Raw genomic sequence first — 22,823 nt, forward strand, 5'->3', positions numbered from 1 at the left:
AGGACAGTTGAAGAGTGAACCAGCAGACAGAAACTCACTCTGTCTCTTTATCTCTCAAATAATTTTTTAATAAAGAGATATACTTTTAAAAGATCCAATGTAATTCTGAAAATCTTAAAGTAACCACATAAAGCAAACAAAAACAGATGACAAAAAAGTAAAATGCCAGCCTTGGGGCTACCATTGTGGTGTAGCGAGTAGTGCTACCACCTGTGATGCCAGCATCCCATATGGGTGCTGATTCGTATGCCAGCTGCTCTACTTCCAATCTATCTCCATGACAATGGCCTGGGAAAGCAGTGAAAGATGGCCCAGTTGTTTGGGCCCCTGCACCCATGTGGGAGACCTGAAAGAAATCTTGGCTCCTGGCTTCATTCTGGCCCAGCCCAGCCATTGAGGCCATCTGGGAAGTGAACCAGCAGATGAAAGATCTCTCTGCTTCTGCCTCTCTCTTTGTCACTCCAACTTTCAAATATATAAATAAATCTTTTTTTAAAAAATGATAAGCTTAAGCCCTAATGTTATCAAGGGTTATATTAAATGTAACTGTTTTCAGTATATCATGATCTAACTACGTGCTGTTTATAAGAACTTCACTTCATATCTAAGTATTATTCAAAGCACCTTTATTTATAGTAACCAAAAACTGGGGTTGAGGGTGGCGAGTATGTTCTGCAATAGGTAAACAGATAAACAATACCATGGACTACAACTGAACCATAAAAAAAAAAAAAAAAAACTATTGATGCAACAACTTCAATAGATCTCAAGTACAGTATCTGGAATTGAGGGAGAGAAACAATCTCAAAGGGTCATTTCATGTATGATTCCACTTATATAACATCCTCCTAAATGACGGGATTGTAGAGACAGAGAAGAAATTCTTGGTTGCCAGGAGTTTGATATAATGGGGAAAAGTGGGTGTAACTGTAAAGGATTAGCCTAAAAAACAACACCATTGTCTGTCAGCTGGTGAACAGATAAACAAATTCATGTGATGGAATACTAAGCAAGCAAAATAAATATTAGTGTATACCACATACTATATAGGTTCTTTTTTTAAAGATTATTTATTTTTATTTATTTGAAAGGCAGAGCTAGAAAAATCTTCAATCTGCTGGTTCACTCCCCAAATGGCCACAACAGCCATGGCTGAGCCAGGCTGAAGCCAGGAGCCTGAAGTCTCTTCTGGGTCTCCCACATGGGTGCAGAGGCCTAAGCCCTTTGGCCATGTTCTGCCTGTTTTCCCAGGCACATTAGTAGGGAGCTGTATCAGAAGTGCACAATCAGGATTCAAACTGGCGCCTGTATGGGATGCCAGCGTCCCAAGTGGAGACTTAAATTGCTACACCACAAGCCGGTCACTATATGAAATTTTTTGAAAAAAGAAAAAAGGCAAAACTGTAGTGCTGAAAGCAAAAGAGTAGTTGCCTGGGCTCTGGGGTCAGGAGAAGATGGACCACAAATGACTTGGCAAACTTGGAAATCAAGGCACTGTTTGGTATCTTGACTGTGGTAGCAATTACACAGCTATGTACAGTACCAAAATTAATCAAACTATACATTTAACATAGGAGAATTTTATTACATGTAAATGATACTTCAATAAACTGGAATGTATTTTTTCACTAGAAAATCTACCATCTTAGTACATTGAAGTTGAAAAAAAAAAAAAAAAAAAACCAGCAGCTATCTGGTTTCTCCAGAGAAGGATTTGTCAAGTCTGGTGCCCAGAGAGTACTTAGAAGCCTGGCTTCCTGCTTCCTGGAAGCAGGGCAGGAAATGGATCCAGGGAGACCCAAGTTCAGTGTGCAGACCTGTAGTTTTTTCCATCTTATTTTCAATCTCAAATCTTATCACTAACCTAGCTGTGCCTGGTATGCCCAAGTCCAGAGCTTATCAACTTTGTTTTGTCCAGAAAATAAACCTCTAATCTCTTGCTCTAATCATGTGACTACATGGAGTAGGAAAGGCCTGGGATCTAGTCATTGCCTCTGTAGACTTCCAGCTAGTCCCCATTTTAGCCCCATCTCACCCCTGTCTTACTCAGTATTGGGCCTCTGTGTCCTGAGACCTTCTGGACATACAGGGCAAACAGTTCCATTCACAAATAGTTTTTCTCCTGCAGCCATCCCAGTGCAGTGTCCCATCATCTGTCATTTACTGCCACTCTCCCTTCAGTTTTCCACCTTTTCAAAAATTGAATTGTTTTGGCCTGCTACCATGCCCTCTCCCATTCTCCTCACTCCCTTTTGCTTTTTGTTTTTTTGTTTTATAGCTCCTAAAAATTCCGTTTATTTAATGGGAGAAGGATCTGGGAGAGACTGAGTTTGCATTGCTTAATTTGGCTTAAGTTAAATGTGTACTAAAAATATTGTGTATCATTGTTCAACTTCACAATTCTGCATAGCTAAAAATTACAGTCAGCAAAAGAATACACTCAACAAGCAGTAAGACATCCTGTTGTCATAGGTGGGAACATCACTGTGTCCCAAGCACAATGTTCTAGGATTATAATGCTGTAGATGCTTCTGTTTCATCGTTGGGGGAAAGGTAGGGCGGGAATATGTAGAGACTGGAATATTGGAAAGTAATCTGTGTTCTGTGAACACCCCTTAGGTAGTATGAGTAAAGCAAATTAACATAAAATGAGATATGTTACATTCCTGTTACCTTTAAAATACATACATTGCAACAGATGCTTAAGTTACAAGTTATATAAAGCAACTTGGATAAGAGTTTAATTTCTGTTATCTGTTTATTTTAAATAGTTAAAATTTAAATGCTTCCTGTAAACCAGTTCTGAAATCAAAAACAGAAGTTGACTTTTAGCAAAAGCTCAATTATTTATACATGAATCATTCACAAACTGTAGGAAGCAATAGTTTCAGGGTCTAAAGACCCCATTAGTATGATTTCAAATATAGATGTACCACATTGAAACATTTTTAATTAAAACAGATTTTTTTCAAATTGTTGACCCATACATCATATACAATAACTAGCAAGCAGACAGGTTATGGCAAAGCAAATGTATGACCTTAATTGCAGTATTTAAAGGATGCTTGGCCACAACAGGTATCAGCTTTGGTGAAGCAAATTATTCTGTGCTGAAAGGAATTGTTTATTCATTCAAAAACAGAGGAGTCTAAGAAGACTATAGTTAACAAATAGTGACTCTTGCTGACTTAATTATAAGGTAGTGTTTCATCATCACCTACTTACTGCTTTGGGGCATTAGAAAATGCCTTCTTTGGATGACTTTCAAGTGAACACTAGTGCTGTACATGACTCTAGCTTTTACTGAATAATTCAAATTAGTGCTGTCCTTAGTCTCTCAGGGACACAACAGAGCCAGGCCCAACAACATTTTAAAAATAAGTTCAAAATTATACAGCAGCAAGCAAAACTTTCCCGGATGGAATGTGTTCTCTGCTCATTAACCATTTCTAACATGCTGAATGCCAAAAGGCAGTCCATGGACATATGCCTAGACTTGTCCATTAATACTAATAAAGTTACAAAGAAAACAAATGAGGCACTGATCTTAAATTAGAACTGCCTCATAATATAAAAAGCCATTGTTTATGCCAGTATATCCAGGTGTCAGATGAATTATAAATGCTAGATCACTGTTTCATAATAGCAACATCTGGCAGATTTTTTGTTACTTGTAAAAGAAATTGGCTCAGAATGATATCATTACAGGATGCTTCCTTTTCTTAAAATAGTTGAACCAAATTCAGAAGGATAATACATCCAAAATACAAAGATGAAATTTTAACCTAAAATTTAGTTTTAAAATATATACCATATGAATGAAAAACATGAAGTTTAAAGAAGCTTCCCCTTTTTTCAGAATTAAAGTAAATCTTTGAAAGCATTTAGAACTTTTTCGTTATTTTCTCCGTTGAGAAAAATCAATAACAGTTTTGACTCTGCCTTCTAAGTTTATTCAAACTGTAAATTGACTCACTCTGGTCTGGCTTTGTGATGTGGTTCTCCTTGAGGTTACCATAAGCCAGTACCCTGCTGGGTCCTATTCCAAAGAGAAAAGCTACTTGCCTGTTAAATATGTGACCCTTCTGTGTGAATATTGTTGTAAGCAGTTTAGCTTCCCCCATAATAGGTGGTTGCTCTATGATTGCTCCATTACCCATAGGCAAAATAGTTGCAGATGATGGATTCATGGTATATCCAAGAGTTTCCAGTATCTGCCTGCTTCCGGTTCAGCTATTAACTGGCAAAAAAAATTACATAATCTAAGCTATTTCACAACAAAGTAGTTTTGCATTGAGGCTTTTAATATTTAAGCTGATATAATATGGAAGGATTTCAAAAGCTTATGTGAAGTGGATAGCAGTACAAAGGACACAGTGTTTGTTAACTATTAATATGCACAGTAACAAAAATTAGTATTAGCTACTTACTTTTCTAGAATGTCTAACCATACCAGTTTTTCACATGTTGATATAGTTGCATATACTATCTCTTGTAGATTAATATTTTTAATTCCTGAAAGCAGAATCCAATTTTCCCAAAATTTTGATTTTCCCTAGGGTTTGAGTCATAGCTTATTTTATGGGCCTTTAAATTTTACAGAGAGTTTAATGGCACTGGAACAAAAAATAAGACCCTATAAATTCATGTTTCTCCAAATTCCATTTCAGATTCCGTTCCTATAAATAAGTGAAACTGACATGTCTCACTCCACAATGGAAACAAAACCAAAATACCTATCACTCTAGTCTTTCAAATCTGTTTTTTTTTTTTAATCTTCGCCAAGAAAAATACAGAGTTATTTTGAACAACTGGATACAAATGATACCTGAGAGAGGCCTAAAACTCCACTCACTGTCATGGTTAAGGAAACTTTCGTATAAAATTTACTGACTGAGATGACTGTCATTCCCAATTCTATGTAATATAAGAAGGCTACGTTTATTTATTTAAAATGTGCTTGCTATTAGGCTCCAAAAATCTTGCAGTCAACAATAAAGAAAACTAATGAAACCAAAAGCTATTCTTTGAGATAGGTAAAATTAATAATAGACTGAAGAGGCCGGCACTGCAGCTCACTTGGCTAATCCTCTGCCTGCGGTGCCAGCACCCCGGGTTCTAGTCCTGCTTGGGGCACCAGATTCTGTCCCGGTTGCTCCTCTTCCAGTCCAGCTCTCTGCTGTGGCCCGGGAAGGCAGTGGAGGATGGCCCAAGTGCTTGGGTCCCTGCACCCTCATGGAAGACCAGGAGAAGCACCTGGCTCCTGGCTTCAGATCGGCGCAGCGCGCCAGCCGTAGCAGCCATATAGGGGGTGAACCAACGAAAGGAAGACCTTTTTCTCTGTCTCTCTCTCACTGTCTAACTCTGCCTGTCAAAAAAAAAAAAAAAGACTGAAGAAAAAATAACACAAACTACCAATATTAGAAAGGAGCAATATAATGTTACTACAGAGTCTGTAGATAAAAGAATATTATGAACAATTTGATGCCAATAAAGTCAACAATTCATATTAAACAAATTCTTTGAAAGACACAAACTCCATAACAGAATAGGCCTATATATCTTCTATTAAGGAAATGGAAATTATATTTAAAATCTTTCTACTTCAGACATAGATACCTCCGTTGGTAAATTCCATCAGGCATTTAAGGAGAAAATAATTGTATCCTACAAAAATTCTCCCTGTGGGGCCGGCGCTGTGGTGTAACCTGTAAAGCCCCAGCCAGCATCCCATATGGGCGCAGGTTCAAGTCCCAGTTGCACCACTTCCGATCCAGCTCTCTGCTGTGGCCTGGGAAGGCAGTGGAGGATGGCCCAAGTCCTTGGGCCCTTGCACCCATGTGGGAAGACCTGACGGAAACTCCTGGCTTATGACTTTGGATCGGCACAGCTCCGGCCTTTGCGGCCAACTGGGGAGTGAATCAGTGGATGGAAGTCTGTCTGTCTGTCTCTCTAACTTTTCCAAATAAACAAATAAAAATCTTTTAAAAACATTCTCCCTGAAAATGGAAGCAAAAGGAATACTTTGCAACCAAACCATAATGCCAGCATTGCTGGCCCTGATGAAGACAGTTTAAAAAAAAAAAAAAAAGTAGATCCATGTCCTTGATGATCACAAAAACATTCAAATTTTCTAAACAAAAGTTTAACAAATCAAATCCAACAGTATTTAAGGAGGATAGTATACCATTACCAACTGAGCTTACCCCAGGAATACAATATTGGTTTCACTTTTGGAATCAATGTAATTTACTGTATTAAGAAACTAAAAAAAGAAAAGTCATATGGCTCCATTCCTAGCACTAACATAAAAATTAATTCAAGAATACTATAAGCCTTCTAGAAGAAAACCTAGAAATAAATCCTTGTGACCTTTGTTTAAGCAAAGAAATCTCAGATTTAACATCAAAAGCATTGTGTATAAGAAATTGATAGACTTTGTCAAAAATTTTAAAAACTTCTGTCCTTCAAAAAATCACTCTTAAGAAAATAAGATCCATCGCAAAGTAAGAGAAAATGTTTGCAAGCATATATTTTCTAAAATATTTACATACAGAATATATAAAGAATGCTCAAAACTACATAATAAAAAATGGCCTATTTTTTAAATAACACAAAATATTTTTTTAAATAGTTACAGAGAGGGAGAGACAAAGAGAAATCTCCCATCCGCTGGTTCACCCCCTAGATGGTCCCACTGGGCCATCTGCTGCTGCTTTTCGCAATACCTTAGCAAGGAGCTAGATGGGAAGTGGAGCAGCTGGGACATGAACTGGCACCCGTATGGGATGCCAGTTCACAGGCAGCGGTTTTACCCACTATGCCACAATGCCGGCCCCTAAATACACAAAATATTTGTGCTGACTTCACAAGATCCAAGAATGGCTAATCAGCACACAAGTAGATGCTCAATATTTTCCTTCACTAGGAGATGCAAATTAAAGTAACAGTGAGATATGAACACTACCCACCTATTTGTAAATGGCTTAACATTTTTTAAAGATTTATTTATTTGGAAGTCAGAGTTAGAAAGAAAGAAGAGACAGATCCATCTTCTATCTACTGATTCACTCCCCAAATGGCTGCAACAGCCAGTGCTGGACCAGGTCAAAGCCAGGAGCCTCATCTAGAGTTTCCATGTGGGTGGCAGGGGCCCAAACACTTGAACCATCTTCTGCTGTTTTCCCAGGCCATTAGCAGTGTGCTGGATTGGAAGTGGAGCATCTGGGACATGAACTGGTGCCCATATGGAATGCTGGGTCACAGGCAGAGACTTTGCCCACTACACCACAATGTCACTTCACCCACTATGATGTAACATTTTTGGTTTTTAAATTGAGAGGAAGAGAAAGAGAGAGATGTCCTATCTACTGGTTCACTCCCTGAATGTCTGAAACAGCCTGAAGCTGGAATTTAATTTTGAGTCTCCCATGTAGGAAATGGCTAAAATTTTTTAAACTAGTCACCTCAAGTTTTGACAGGGATGTGGAAAAAAATGAAAACTTTCAAACATTACTGATGGTACTATAAAATTGTACATTTCCAAAATTGACATTTTTGAAAATAATGTGGCTATTTCTTTAAAAGTTAAACATACTTTAACCATGTGACTTAGTCATTTCATTCTAGGGATTTGTGTAGAAGACACATAAGCTTATTTCCTTACAAAAACTGTACATAACTCTTACAGAAGCTTTACTTGTAATTGCCAAAAATCTGGAAACAAGCTATTATCCACCAACAGGCAAATGAACAAATTGTGGCCTATCTATTCAATGGAATACTATTGAACAATAGAAAGGAATGAGTTACTGATATGGATGGATTTCAGATAAGCTTGGTGAATTAGAGCAGACCAAAAAACAAGAGTATATGCAGGAGTCGGCACTGTGGTATAGCCAGTAAAGCTGCTGCCTGCAATACCAGCATCCCACCTGGGCGCCAGTTTGAGTCCTGGCTGCTCCTCTTCTGATCCAGCAATCTGCTCTGGCCTAGGAAAGTAGTAGAAAATGGCTCAAGTGCTTAGGCCCCTGCAACCATGTGAGAAACCCAGAAGAAGCTGCTGGCTCCTAGCTTCAGATCGGCTCAGCTCCAGCCATTTCAGCCATTTGGGGAGTGAACCGGCAGATAGAAGACTCTCTCTCTCTCTGCCTCTGCCTCTCTGTAGCTTCTTCAAATAAATAAATACACGTTTTAAAAAAAAGTACATACAAGGGATCTTCAAAAAATTTTGGGGGCCGGCGCCGCGGCTCACTAGGCTAATCCTCCGCCTAGCGGCGCCGGCACACCGGGTTCTAGTCCCGGTCAGGGCGCGGGATTCTGTCCTGGGTGCCCCTCTTCCAGGCCAGCTCTCTGCTGTGGCCAGGGAGTGCAGTGGAGGATGGCCCAGGTGCTTGGGCCCTGCACCCCATGGGAGACCAGGAGAAGCACCTGGCTCCTGGCTCCTGCCATCGGATCAGCGCGGTGCGCCGGCCGCAGCGCGCCGGCCGCGGCGGCCATTGGAGGGTGAACCAACGGCAAAGGAAGACCTTTCTCTCTGTCTCTCTCTCTCACTGTCCACTCTGCCTGTCAAAAAAAAAAAAAAAAAAAAAAAAAAAAAAAAAAAAAACACACACACACAAAAAAAAACAAAAAATTTTGGGGGGGCCAGTGCCGTGGCTCACTTGATTAATCCTCTGCCTGTGGCACCAGCATCCCATGTGGGGGCTGGGTTCTAGTCCCGGTTGCTCCTCTTCCAGTCCAGCTCTCTGCTGTGGCCCGGGAAGGCAGTGGAGGATAACCCAAGTGCTTGGGCCCTGCACCCCATGGGAGACCAGGAGTAGGCACCTGGCTCCTGGCTTCAGATTGGTGTAGCTCCAGCTGTTGTGGCCATCTGGGGGGTGAATCAATGGAAGGAAGACCTTTCTCTCTGTCTTTCTCTCTCACTGTCTAACTCTGTCAAATAAAAAAAAAAAAAAAAGAAAAAAACAAATTTAAAAAAAGTTTTTTGGAAATGTATATTATAAAAAAAATTGGGCACGGGGCCGGCGCTGTGGCGTAGTAGGTTAATCCTCCACCTACGGCACCAGCATCCCATATGGGCGCCGGTTCTAGTCCCAGCTGCTTCTCTTCCAGTCCAGCTCTCTGCTAATGGCCTGGGAAAGCAGTAAAAGATGGCCCAAGTGCTTGGGCCCCTGCACCCAAGTGAGAGATCCAGAGGAGGCTCCTGGTCCCAAATCACCCAGTTCTGGCCATTACAGCCATTTAGAGAGTAAACCAGCAGATGGAAGACCTTTGTCTCTGTCTCTCCCTCTCACTGTATCTCTACCTGTCAAATAAATAAATAAAATCTTTAAAAAAAAAAAAAAAGGCACATACTTCAAAATCTTTTTGTATCCATATCAACTTACCTTTTAATTCTGTTCTTCCATGAACTTTTTGAAGGATCCTCATACTTCTGATTCTGTATGTAAAGTTCTAGTAAATGCAAACTTATCTGTAGTGACTAAAAACAAGGGAGGGGTGCAGGGAGAGGCAAAAAGGGTACAATGAAACTATGGATGGTGCATGCATTATTATTTTTACCTTGGTATTGATTTTATAGCTGTATGGATATTTCAGATTTTCTCAGGTTAGGGATAGGCATGTATTACAATGGTTAAAAACACCACTTGGTGGGGGCGGAGCCAAGATGGCGGAATAGTGAGGGCGCGCACCGATAGTCTGGGAAAATTTAGTTTAATAAAAGGGGAGTTACGGTAGCCGCAGAAAATAGAACCAAAAATTGCAGGGGAAACCCTTCTGGATGGAGCAGGCGTGAATTGGAGGACCTACTGGGAGAACAAGGTCGGCCACCGCGTGGAAGCCAAGTTGCGGGACCCAGCCGCAGAAGCCCCAGGGTCTACGCGACAGTGCTCCAAGGGGAGTGCACCCCACACAGACAACAGCGGGGAGACTTGGGACGCTCAGGGCTCCACACATCGGCGCTGGAAGGGGAGGTGAGCTCAATAACCCGAGACATTGGTGGGGAAACAGGGGTCAGAATCTAGAGGGGGGCCAGAAAGTGCAGCAAACTCACTACCGGAAAGAAGGAAAAAAAAAGCTTCGGGGTTTCTCTTCCCCCTAACCTTGCAAAGGTTAGAAGACTGCAACACTTGAAGAATTCCCAAGAGACAAAGAGCAGGCCTCCTCTTTGGATTTACATATCAATGGGGGAGAGTTAAGGAACTGAGTCACTACAATTCAGTAGCCTAGGCAACCCAGTGGGAGTCCAGAGGAGCCAAAGACTGGAAGCTAAATACCATCAATGCTGCACAGCCCTGCCCTGCGGTGTTACTTACCCCCTGAATAAATAAAATAAATAAATAAATAAAAAGAGAGAGATTTACCACGCATAACCTGAGGGTGTCACCTTTGCACACCCTTAACCAGGAAGAACCAGGCAGAGCTCTCAGGCCACACCCATCTCAAGCCTCCAAGGCTCCTCCAACAGCAGGCAGTCCACTTAACAGGGACACAGTATAAAAAAAAAAAAAAAGAAAAAGAAAAAAAAAAACGCACAGTGACGCAAGAAGAATTAACTATGCCGAGTAACAAACACAGAAATAGAGGGAGCAAGATCAACGATGACACTATGATGCCTCCAAATAAGCAAAACACCCCAAGCCAAGAGTATGAAGATGATGAGATAGAAGAAATGCAAGATACGGATTTCAAAAAATTTATGATAAGAACATTTAGAAGTTTTCAAAAGCAAATCCTTGAACTACAGAAATCCTTAACGGACAAGATTGAAAATCTCTCTCGTGAAAATGAAATTTTAAGGAAGAGTCAAAATGAAACTCAGAAACTAGTAGAACAGGAAAGTGTAATAGTCAAGAGAAATCAAAATGAAATGAAGAGCTCAATAGATCAAATGACAAACACATTAGAAAGCCTTAAAAACAGAATGGGTGAAGCAGAAGAGAGAATATCGGACTTAGAAGATAGAGCACAGGAAAACATACAGTCAAACCAAAGAAAAGAAGAGGAAATTAGAAACCTAAAAAATATTGTTGGGAATCTACAGGATACTATTAAAAAAAACCAACATTCGAGTTCTAGGAGTTCCTGAAGGCATGGAGAGAGAGAAAGGATTGGAAGGCCTTTTTAGTGAGATACTAGCAGAGAACTTTCCAGGTTTGGAGAAGGACAGAGATATCCTAGTACAGGAAGCTCATAGAACCCCCAATAAACATGACCAAAAGAGATCCTCACCACGACACGTGGTAATTAAACTTACCACAGTGAAACATAAAGAAAAGATCCTAAAATGTGCAAGAGAGAAACGTCAGATTACTCTCAGAGGATCTCCAATCAGACTCACAGCTGACTTCTCATCAGAAACCCTACAAGCCAGGAGGGAATGGCGAGACATAGCACAGGTGTTAAGAGAGAAAAATTGCCAGCCCAGAATATTATATCCTGCCAAGCTCTCATTTGTGAATGAAGGTGAAATAAAGACCTTTCATAGCAAACAGAAATTGAAGGACTTTGTGGCCACTCGTCCGGCCCTGCAAAAGATACTTAAAGATGTGCTACACTCAGAAACACAGAAACACGGCCATCAATATGAAAGAAGGGAAAGGAAGAACACCTACCAGTAAAAGAGCATGGGAAGCTCAAAGCATATACTAGAAAATATTTCCGGGAAAATGGCAGGGCAAAGTCACTACATATCAATTGTCACATTGAACATTAATGGTCTGAATTCTTCAGTTAAAAGACACCGTTTGGCTGACTGGCTCACAGAACACAACCCAACTATTTGTTGCCTACAAGAAACACATCTCTCTAACAAAGAGGCATGCAGACTGAAAGTGAAAGGTTGGAAAAAGATATTCCATGCCAACAGAAACCAAAAAAAAGCAGGTGTAGCCATATTAATATCAGACAAAATAAACTTTAATACAAAAACTGTTAAGAGAGACAAAGAGGGACACTATATAATGATTAAGGGTTCAATTCAACAGGAAGATGTAACTATTATAAATGTATATGCACCTAATTACAGGGCACCGGTCTATTTAAAAGATATGTTAAGGGACTTAAAGGGAGATTTAGATTCCAATACAATAGTACTGGGGGACTTCAATACTCCACTCTCAGAAATAGACAGATCATCCGGACAGAAGATCAACAAGGAAACAGCAGATTTAATTGACACTATTGCCCAAATGGATCTAACAGATATCTACAGAACTTTCAACCCTACATCTACAGACTTCACATTCTTCTCAGCAGCGCATGGAACCTTCTCTAGGATTGATCACATACTAGGCCATAAAGCAAGTCTCAGCAAATTTAAAAGAATTAGAATCATACCATGCAGCTTCTCAGACCACAGCGGGATGAAGCTGGAAATTAGCAACTCAGGAAACCCCAGAAAGTATGCAAACACATGGAGACTGAACAACATGCTCCTGAATGAACACTGGGTCATTCAAGAAATCAAAAGAGAAATCAAAAACTTTCTGGAAGTAAATGAAGACAACAACACAACATATCAAAACTTATGGGATACAGCAAAAGCAGTATTGAGAGGCAAATTTATAGCAATAGGTGCCTATATCAAGAAATTGGAAAGGTACCAAATCAATGAGCTTTCAGCGCACCTCAAGGACCTAGAAAAACTGCAGCAAACCAAACCCAAATCAAGTAGGAGAAGAGAAATAATTAAAACCAGAGAAGAAATTAACAGGATTGAATCCAAAAAAACATTACAAAAAATCAGCCAAGCGAGAAGCTGGTTTTTTGAAAAAATAAACAAAATTGACACCCCATTGGCCCAACTAACTAAAAAAAGAAGAGAAAAGACCCAAATCAATAAAATCAGAGATGAAAAAGGAAACGTAACAACAGACACCACAGAAATAAAAAGAATCATCAGAAATTACTACAAGGACCTGTATGCCAGCAAACAGGAAAACCTATCAGAAATGGATAGATTCCTGGACACATGCAACCTACCTAAATTGAACCAGGAAGACATCGAAAACCTAAATAGACCCATAACTGAAACAGAAATTGAAACAGTAATAAAGGCCCTCCCAACAAAGAAAAGCCCAGGACCAGATGGATTCACTGCTGAATTCTACCAGACATTTAAAGAAGAACTAATCCCATTTCTTCTCAAACTATTCAGAACAATCGAAGAAGAGGGAATCCTCCCAAATTCTTTCTATGAAGCCAGCATCACCTTAATCCCTAAGCCAGAGAAAGATGCAGCACTGAAAGAAAATTACAGACCGATATCCCTGATGAACATAGACGCAAAAATCCTCAATAAAATTCTGGCCAATAGAATACAACAACACATCAGGAAAATCATCCACCCAGACCAAGTGGGATTCATCCCTGGTATGCAGGGATGGTTCAACATTCGCAAATCAATCAATGTGATTCACCACATTAACAGACTGCAGAAGAAAAACCATATGGTTATCTCAATTGATGCAGAGAAAGCATTTGATAAAATTCAACACCCTTTCATGATGAAAACTCTAAGCAAATTGGGTATAGAAGGAACATTCCTCAATATAATCAAAGCAATTTATAAAAAACCCACAGCCAGCATCCTATTGAATGGGGAAAAGTTGGAATCATTTCCACTGAAATCTGGCACCAGGCAGGGATGCCCACTCTCACCACTGCTATTTAACATAGTTCTGGAAGTTTTAGCCAGAGCCATCAGACAAGAAAAAGAAATCAAAGGAATACAAATCAAGAAGGAAGAAGTCAAACTATCCCTCTTTGCAGACGATATGATTCTGTACTTAGAGGATCCAAAGAACTCTACTAAGAGACTATTGGAACTCATAGAGGAGTTTGGCAAAGTGGCAGGATATAAAATCAATGCACAAAAATCAACAGCCTTTGTATACACAAGCAATGCCATGACTGAGAAAGAACTGCTAAGATCAATCCCATTCACAATAGCTACAAAAACAATCAAATACCTTGGAATAAACTTAACCAAGGATGTTAAAGATCTCTACGATGAAAATTATAAAACCTTAAAGAAAGAAATAGAAGAGGATACCAAGAAATGGAAAAATCTTCCATGCTCATGGATTGGAAGAATCAACATCATCAAAATGTCCATTCTCCCAAAAGCAATTTATAGATTCAATGCAATCCCAATCAAGATACCAAAGACATTCTTCGCAGACCTAGAAAAAATGATGCTGAAATTCATATGGAGGCACAAGAGACCTCGAATAGCTAAAGCATTCTTGTACAACAAAAACAAAGCCGGAGGCATCACAATACCAGACTTCAGGACATACTACAGGGCAGTTGTAATCAAAACAGCATGGTACTGGTACAGAAACAGATGGATAGACCAATGGAACAGAATTGAAACACCAGAAATCAACCCAAACATCTACAGCCAACTTATATTTGATCAAGGATCTAAAACTAATTCCTGGAGCAAGGACAGTCTATTCAATAAATGGTGCTGGGAAAACTGGATTTCCATGTGCAGAAGCATGAAGCAAGACCCCTACCTTACACCTTACACAAAAATCCACTCAACGTGGATTAAAGACCTAAATCTACGTCCTGACACCATTAAGTTATTAGAGAACATTGGAGAAACCCTTCAAGATATTGGCACAGGCAAAGAATTTCTGGAAAAGACCCGGGAGGCACAGACAGTCAAAGCCAAAATCAACTATTGGGATTGCATCAAATTGAGAAGTTTCTGTACTGCAAAAGAAACAGTCAGGAGAGTGAAGAGACAACCAACAGAATGGGAAAAAATATTTGCAAACTATGCAACAGATAAAGGGTTAATAACCAGAATCTACAAAGAGATCAAGAAACTCCACAAAAACAAAACCAACAACCCACTTAAGAGATGGGCCAAGGACTTCAATAGACATTTTTCAAAAGAGGAAATCCAAATGGCCAACAGGCACATGAAAAAATGTTCAAGGTCACTAGCAATCAGGGAAATGCAAATCAAAAGCACAATGAGGTTTCACCTCACCCCGGTTAGAATGGCTCACATACAGAAATCTACCAACAACAGATGCTGGCGAGGATGTGGGGAAAAAGGGACTCTAACCCACTGTTGGTGGGAATGCAAACTGGTCAAGCCACTATGGAAATCAGTCTGGAGATTCCTCAGAAACCTGAAGATAACCCTACCGTTCGACCCAGCCATCCCACTCCTTGGAATTTACCCAAAGGAGTTTAAATTGATAAAGAAAAAAGCGGTCTGCACCCTAATGTTTATTGCAGCACAATTCACAATAGCCAAGACCTGGAACCAACCTAAATGCCCATCAATGGTTGACTGGATAAAGAAATTATGGGATATGTATTCTTTAGAATACTATACCGCAGTAAGAAACAACGAAATCCAGTCATTTGCAACAAAATGGAGGAATCTGGAACACATCATGCTGAGTGAAGTAAGCCAGTCCCAAAGGGACAAATACCATATGTTCTCCCTGATCGGTGACAACTGACTGAACACCAAAAAGGAAACCTCCTGAAGTGAAATGGACACTATGGGAAATGGTGACTTGATCAGCATAGCCCTGACTGCTAATGGACAACTTAATATATTATCCCTCATAGTATTTTTTTTTTGTCTGTTCTACTTAATATGACTGGTTTCATTCTGTAATTATCACACAGTTATTCTTAAGTGTTGAAAATTAACTGAAATGTGATCCCTGTTAAACATAAAAGTGGGAATAAGAGAGGGAAGAGATGTATAATTTGGGGCATGCTCAGGCTGACTTGCCCCAATTGGTAGAGTTGGAAACATACCAGGGGATTCCAATTCAATCCCATCAAGGTGGCATGTGCCAATGCCATCTCACTAGTCCAAGTGATCAATTTCAGTTCACAATTGATCATAATGAAAGGACTAAGAGTCAAAGGGAGCACATAAACAAGTCTAGTATCTGCTAACACTAACCGATAGAATAAATAAAGGGGAGAGTGATCCAACATGGGAAGTGAGATACTCAGCAGCCTCATAGAATGGCGGATGTCCTAAATAGCACTCTGGCCTCAGAATCAGCCCTAAAGGCACTCGGATCTGGCTGAAAAGCCCATGAGAGTATTTCAGGCATGGAAAGCCAAGGCACTCTGGCAAAAAGATCTCTGTGAGTGAGATCCCAGTGGAAAGAACAGGTCTTCAAAGAGGGAGGTGCCTTTCTCTGAAGGGAGGAGAGAACCTCCACTTTGACTATGACCTTGTCTAAACAAGATAAGAGTCGGAGAACTCAAGGGGCTTCCATAGCCTTGGAAACTCATGACTGGTGCATAGGGAGATTATTGATGCCATAAACAGGAGTGTCAATTTGTAAAGTCAACAACAGGAGTCACTGTGCACTTACTCCTCATGTAGGATCTCTGTCCTTAATGTGCTGTACACTGAGGCTTAATGCTATAACGAGTACTCAAACAGTATATTTCACTTTGTGTTTCTATGGGGGTGCAAACGATTGAAATCTTTACTTAATGTACACTAAACTGATCTTCTGTAAAAAAAAAAAAAAAAAAAAAAGAAATTATCAATTCCCAACTTGACTCTCACTGGGATTAAACATGACAATAGGTCTGATCTGATTTCATCATGATTTAAAAAAAAAATCATCTATTATTTTTCACTTTATGTTTCTGTGTGGGAACAAACTGTTGAAATCCTTACTTAAGGTATACTAAGCTGATCTTCTGTATATTAAGATAATCGAAAATGAATCTTGATGTGAATGGAAGGGGAGAGGGAGTGGGAAAGGGGAGGGTTGTGGGTGGGAGGGACGGTATGGGGGGGAAAGCCATTGTAACCCATGAGTCGTACTTTGGAAATTTATATTCATTAAATAAAAGATAAAAAAAAAAAAAAAAAAAAAAACACCACTTGGGGCCGGCGCCGTGGCTCACTAGGCTAATCCTCCGCCTAGCGGCACCGACACACCGGGTTCTAGTCCCGGTCGGGGCGCCAGATTCTGTCCCGGTTGCCCCTCTTCCAGGCCAGCTCTCTGCTGTGGCCAGGGAGTGCAGTGGAGGATGGCCCAGGTGCTTGGGCCCTGCACCCCATGGGAGACCAGGAAAAGCACCTGGCTCCTGGCTCCTGCCTTCGGATCAGCACGGTGCGCCGGCCGCAGCGTGCCAGCCGTGGTGGCCATTGGAGGGTGAACCAACGGCAAAGGAAGACCTTCCTCTCTGTCTCTCTCTCTCACTGTCCACTCTGCCTGTCAAAAAATAAAAAAAAAAATTTAAAAAAAAAACACCACTTGGGAAGCCAACATCCCATACTGCCCTGGCTCTGCTTCCAATTCCAGCTTCCTGCTCATGCACACCCTGGGAGGCAGCAGATGATGGCTCAGTAAGGTTTCCACCACCCACATGGCAGACCTCAATTAAGGTCCCAGCTGCTGGCTTCCACCAGGCTCAGCCATGGCTGTTGTGAGCATCTGGGGAGTGAACCAGCAGCTGGGAGGTGGGTCAGTCTCTCTCAAAAATATTTAAAAGAAAAATTGATAAAAGGGTAAGTACATGGATTATGCCTTTTGGAGATCACTATGGTTTGATAGGGCAAAAGAGTGTAGTGTCTTGTTGAAGAATAGAAGAATTCAAAGAACTAGACAGGCTGAGTCCCTGGTGTAGGACCAAATGGAGAAAATGATTTTTTTTTTTTTTTTGCATGCTAGAAATCTAAGCACTGAATTTTTTGTCTTGTGAACTCTGCTAGCTCTTCATTTCTTTTTCCATTATGGTAGAAAGACATTTCAGATGATTCCTAGGTTACTTAATGCCAATCCCAGTGTGGTGTATAAGACTAATCAACCCAGCATTCAGTTGATCTAACTTTATTTTTTTCCATTGAAAAAATTCTCACAGGCTTGCTACTCTGTCTGTTGCTGAAGAATTTAAAAACAATAATAAAAATCTGCTCTTCCACTTCCAGTAAAACTGATTATTCATTAATGCTGCTTTGGGGGCAGAATTTTCTTCAGTCCCAAGCAGTTACCATGGTGGCACATACACAAGGACACAAGCACAAGGCCTCCAGGCACTCACACCTTGATGCTGTCTTAGACGCACCAATTCCAGTTCCATCAGTGTGAGTGCCAAGGCCTTGGAAAAGTGTCTAAGTTTTTCACCATGATAGTAGAAGGCAGGGTTTGTGGCAGGCCAATCGCTCAATGCCACGGGCTATGAAAGCGTTTTTCCACTCGCAGAGGAGTTTGGCTTTTAGTCTATAGCATATGATCTCCTTGAAATGCCTGGAAGTTCAACTTGAGGTTATATTCATTCTTTTCATTATACTTTATCCCAGAAGCAGGTCTTCAAAATAATAGTACTGAACATATTAAATATCAGAATAATCAGGGGGAAAGATACAGGTATGTGTGAGTTAAGTGGTTTCTATGGAGAACAGTCATTGAAGGCAATTTTATTTGAAGGACTTTGTTTAATAAAAGCTTTTAAAAGTTTTTAGGACTTGTCATGGATTAGGCCAATAGAAAAAAACCTGAACAGTCCTTCCCCTGGTAACAGTGAACCAGGCTTGCCTGGGACTACAGAATGTTTATTCTGATTGTTCATGGAGTCCTCCTAACCTAGCACATTGCAGATCTTTCCTCCCAAGACTGTCAGATGGGAGGGAGCCCAGTGCATGCTCAGCTGGCCTGTGCCCTTCTGTCGCCCACCTACAGTCTGAGTCTCCCCTCTGCATTATGTGCACGCTGTCTCAATGGCATGGTGCTGTTGATTCCAATCCAAGGACTTGGACTTAGAAAGTCTAAGAATATTAAGGGACAGGTTGAGGGAAAACTTGAGGACTGTGTAATGCTTAAGATGAGGGCCAGGAACACCAGAGAACCAGGCTATTAGAGACTCAAACCCAGGGCCACCTTCTGGTTTGCATTAGTATCAGTAGGGGCAAGTGTTTGAGAATTGCTGCATTAGGGGTCATGGCAGACAATTGAGACAAACACATAGACAATTAGCAGAGCAAGGAAAGAAAAGGTATTTTTAAAAATGTCATTTTCAGTTATGGAAGAAGGTATCACTAATTATAACAACTACTTAGATCAACTTATTTTTATGCCCAGTTATAGTGCTGCAAAATAATAATGTTGCTTCTTAAATATGTGTCCGATTGACAGGCTTTATTATAACTGCAAATGCTTCAAATATGCTTAGCCTTTATAATTAGTTGTTTACCGTAATCACAGGAAAGCCATGGTGTCTACTCCCTTCACTGATGGGATGATTCATACTTAATACAAGCGCTCACAGCTAGAGAACAGCACGCTGCCTAGCTGTGTAGACCACTTCAGGAAGCACCTTCCCAGTGTGCAGGCCCACTGCATAAGAACCACACTCCTTTAATACATCTTCCTAAAATCTGTTTCATTTTTTAGTATTTATAAGCTAAAATTTTAGTTCAGTTAAAAAGCCAGGGATAAAATGCTTTCATTATCACAGAACACTGTGTCTCTAAATTTTGATAAATAACATCCAGATGATAACTTTGAATTCCCATTGGCCCACTGGACAATCAACATATTACACACATGCCTGCTCTCTTCAGCTGACCAACTGTGAGTACACATTGCCAAATTAAACATGAGGAAGAAAGCTGACTTCTAGACAGCCTGCCTGTAGTGTTCATTTGAAACAGCTTTTAAGCAAGTACCATTATGATTGGAACTTATCTCATCCAAACAAAATTCTGTAGCTGGTCATGAGAGATTGAGCAATAGAGGTGAGATTGCTGGCGGACTGGGGCGTGTCACAAGGGCATCGGCCCACCTTCTGCCTGTATAAGATGGCTCCGCAGAGCTGCATACAGTGTGTGTAAAGCGTGCTATAGCTCAGTCACTGTTCCAAGCTTTGCCCTGTCCTCTCCCTCCTGTAGCAATTTCTCATCCTTACTCCTATTCCAGTGACCTCACTGTCTAATTTACTGGTGAGAAATTAAGGTTAAAAGGTATAACCTTCTAGTTCTCTTCACACTAGAACATATCTTTGTGCACCCTCCCACCCCTCCCATCCCTCCTGATTTCTAAGGTTCTTCTCCTAGCCTCATTCATTCTGGCTTTTCTGGAGCCTTAATCTTTCTCTTGAATATGTTCTCTCTCTCTCTCTCTCTCTCTCTCTCTGTTGCCTCCCTCTGGATAGCCTTCAGACAAATTTACATTTCTTTTGTCCAGAAAGCATCTCTTGCTGTCCCTTTAAGCCACCACCTCTTCTTAAGTATGGTTTTTCTTACCATGTTTCACTGTATTACACCACAAATGCCTAGATCCTAAACTTCCTCAGATGTAAAGTGGGACTAATAATGTGTGTATTGCAATGTTACAAAGATTACATAAGATTACTTTATGAACCTCTCTAGTGTGGTGTGTGGCACATAGTGGTGCTGAAGAGAACTGGTTCCCTTCCCATCTCCACATACAATAGGGATACAGGTATTTGTTGAATGAATGATCCACTGGTCTCCTGCATATTTCAGGTCAGCATTCAGTGGCATGACATCCATGTTTTGTTCTGTTTGCTTCTTCATCTTTTATTTAACTTATGTGTTTCAGGTTCACAATCAATATCCAACAGAGTTTGAATTCAATCTCTATTATTTAAAGTTCCTGGCCTTCCACTATGTTTCTAATCGTTTTAAAACATTTCTTCTGGATTCAGACTATGAAAGGTTAGAGCATGGTAAGTTTTTGTATGCCCTGGTTCCATCTTTTTTGTTAGTTTTGCATGTTTTTTTAAAAAGTTTATTTTATTTATTTGAAAGGCAAAGTTACATAGAGGGAGACATAGAGAGGTCTTCCATCCTCTGATTCACTCCCCATATGGTTGCAACAGCTAGGGCTCGGTCAGGCCAAAGTCAAGAGCCAGGAACTTCATCTGGTTTCCCACATGGGTACAGGAGCCCAAGGACTTACACCATTTTCTGCTGCTCTCCCAAGTGCATTAGCAGGCAGCTGGATCAGAAGTGGAGCAGCCAGAACTTGAATCAGCACCCACATGGAATTCTAGCATTGCAGATGGAAGCCTAACCCATTAGCCACAATTCCAGCCCAGTTTTGCGTGTTTTTAATGATGAATCTGGTGATGTAATTACCCCAAATATGACAAGCTCAGAGTTGTGATCTTACTTCAAAGTATGAGTGTAGAATGAATATGAAGAACTGCCCGTGTTCTGGGATTAAATGTTATGTTAGCTCTTGTGAATGGCAAAGGTCATTTCTGAAACATCTTTGCAAAGTTAAATCAGGGGCAGGGGAGGGCAGCATTGTGGCACAGTGGGTTAAGCTGCTACTTATAACACCAATATCCCATATCAGAAGTCATTGAGCCCATCTGGGGGTTGAACCAGTGGATGGAAGGTCTCTTTCTGTCTCTGTTTCTCCCTGTCACTTTGCCTTTCAAATAAATAAAATGTTTTTTAAAATACTAGTTAAATCTGTTTACTTTCTTAACACTTCAGAGTGATCCCACCATTTTGAGAGAAGTGTTTGAATTGTTTTTTTCCATCTCTGGTACACGCTGGTAAGAAAGGTGCCCTCCCTCGAAGGTTTGACTAGCCCTGGAGCATGCCAACCAAGGTTAAGTTCCAGCACTCCCAGCTGAATACTTGGGGAGAGTCGGGTGCTTGTCTGAGCCCCCGTTTCCTCATCTTTATAATGATGATAAAGCGCCCACTCCTTAGGGCCATGGTGATCACATGAAGGAAGAGTTGTAAAGTTGCTGGCACATAGTAAGCACTCAAATTTTAGACATCACTATCGTTATTTTAGCTGGAAATCCATCAGCTGCTACAGAACATTTCCCAAGAGGATTTTACACTGTTTAACTTTTGCTCTTTGGGTGGGGGGCAGGAGGCAAATACACATGGCTCTTATTGCCAAAAAGACAAAAAAAATCAGCTGTGTTCAGTGTTTTGTATGCACGGAATCAAAAAGAGGAATATTCATAAAGAGGACTCTTTTAGTGTCAAGAAAATACTTACTGATGTTCTCAGTGTAAAATCTAAAGTCGGGAAGTGCTGCTTTCCAGGACATGCTATTGAGATGGTCTACTAGGAGGTCTCATTCTTTTGGAAAAGGAGACAGCACTGGCAAGACCATTTCCCATCCTGTTTATACTTCCAGGCCTTTGTTGACTCATAGAATTGTCATTCCCCACATCACAATCAGAAACCTTAATTTCTAAAGCACTGCACCGTGGGGAGGGAAGGAGTGCAGCTGCCTCAGGCTGGGTTTGAGCAGCCTGACCTGACCCGTGTGACTGAGGGTCACCATGTCACTGAGCCTGACCCCTGACAGGAACAGCATATTGCAGACATCGGTGTGAGAGGTTTTATTTCCCTAGAGTAGTGTTTTGTTTGATTCTGATTTTTAGTAGAACAGTTTGTTTTAATAAATTAAACTGATCAGCAAATTCTTAGCAACACGCAGATGTGGCCAACGACCAAGGCTTTTGCTCTATCAGGTGGTGGTTCTCCATTAGAGAAGCAGTGAGGTCTGGCACTTTGTGACGGAATGTTAGAATTACCTGGGGAGCTTTTACAATTCCCAGCATCCAGGCAACAGCCCACTACTGAAGTCTCCATCTGTGATGGTGTGGCTGAGGCGTCAGCAGCTTTTATGGCTGGGAATGCAGTCTGGTAGCAAAGGTCCTGTCGCATTGTTGTGCTGAGGCTGAGAGCCACCCCTGCACTGAGGGATCACGTGTGTGCCTTTGGGTCAATCACTTCCTCACTCTCAACGTGTTTCCTCACCTGAAAAACTGAACGAGGATATTTGCCCTATCACATGGGG

General features: G+C 40.8%; 1 protein-coding gene and 1 long non-coding RNA gene across 8 annotated transcripts in view; one reads left to right on the top strand and one right to left on the bottom strand.

The window, feature by feature from the left end:
* Positions 1-22,823, top strand: part of SBF2 (SET binding factor 2) — a 523,890-nt gene that overhangs the window by 487,746 nt on the left and 13,321 nt on the right. For all 7 annotated transcript variants that reach the window (XM_070073459.1, XM_008266103.4, XM_002708809.5 and 4 more), the window contains one exon: positions 20,586-20,712. In XM_070073459.1, coding sequence (XP_069929560.1) covers positions 20,586-20,712 — 127 coding nt within the window. The remainder of the gene's footprint in view (positions 1-20,585; positions 20,713-22,823) is intronic.
* Positions 1,055-22,523, bottom strand: LOC127484371 (uncharacterized). The gene is made up of 3 exons (XR_007911279.2): positions 22,013-22,523; positions 9,390-9,484; positions 1,055-4,240 (listed from the first exon to the last, which is right to left on the bottom strand). It is a non-coding gene; the product is annotated as an uncharacterized lncRNA (long non-coding RNA).

The sequence above is a fragment of the Oryctolagus cuniculus genome, chromosome 1, assembly GCF_964237555.1.
Source record: "Oryctolagus cuniculus chromosome 1, mOryCun1.1, whole genome shotgun sequence".
Classification (NCBI taxonomy): domain Eukaryota; kingdom Metazoa; phylum Chordata; class Mammalia; order Lagomorpha; family Leporidae; genus Oryctolagus; species Oryctolagus cuniculus.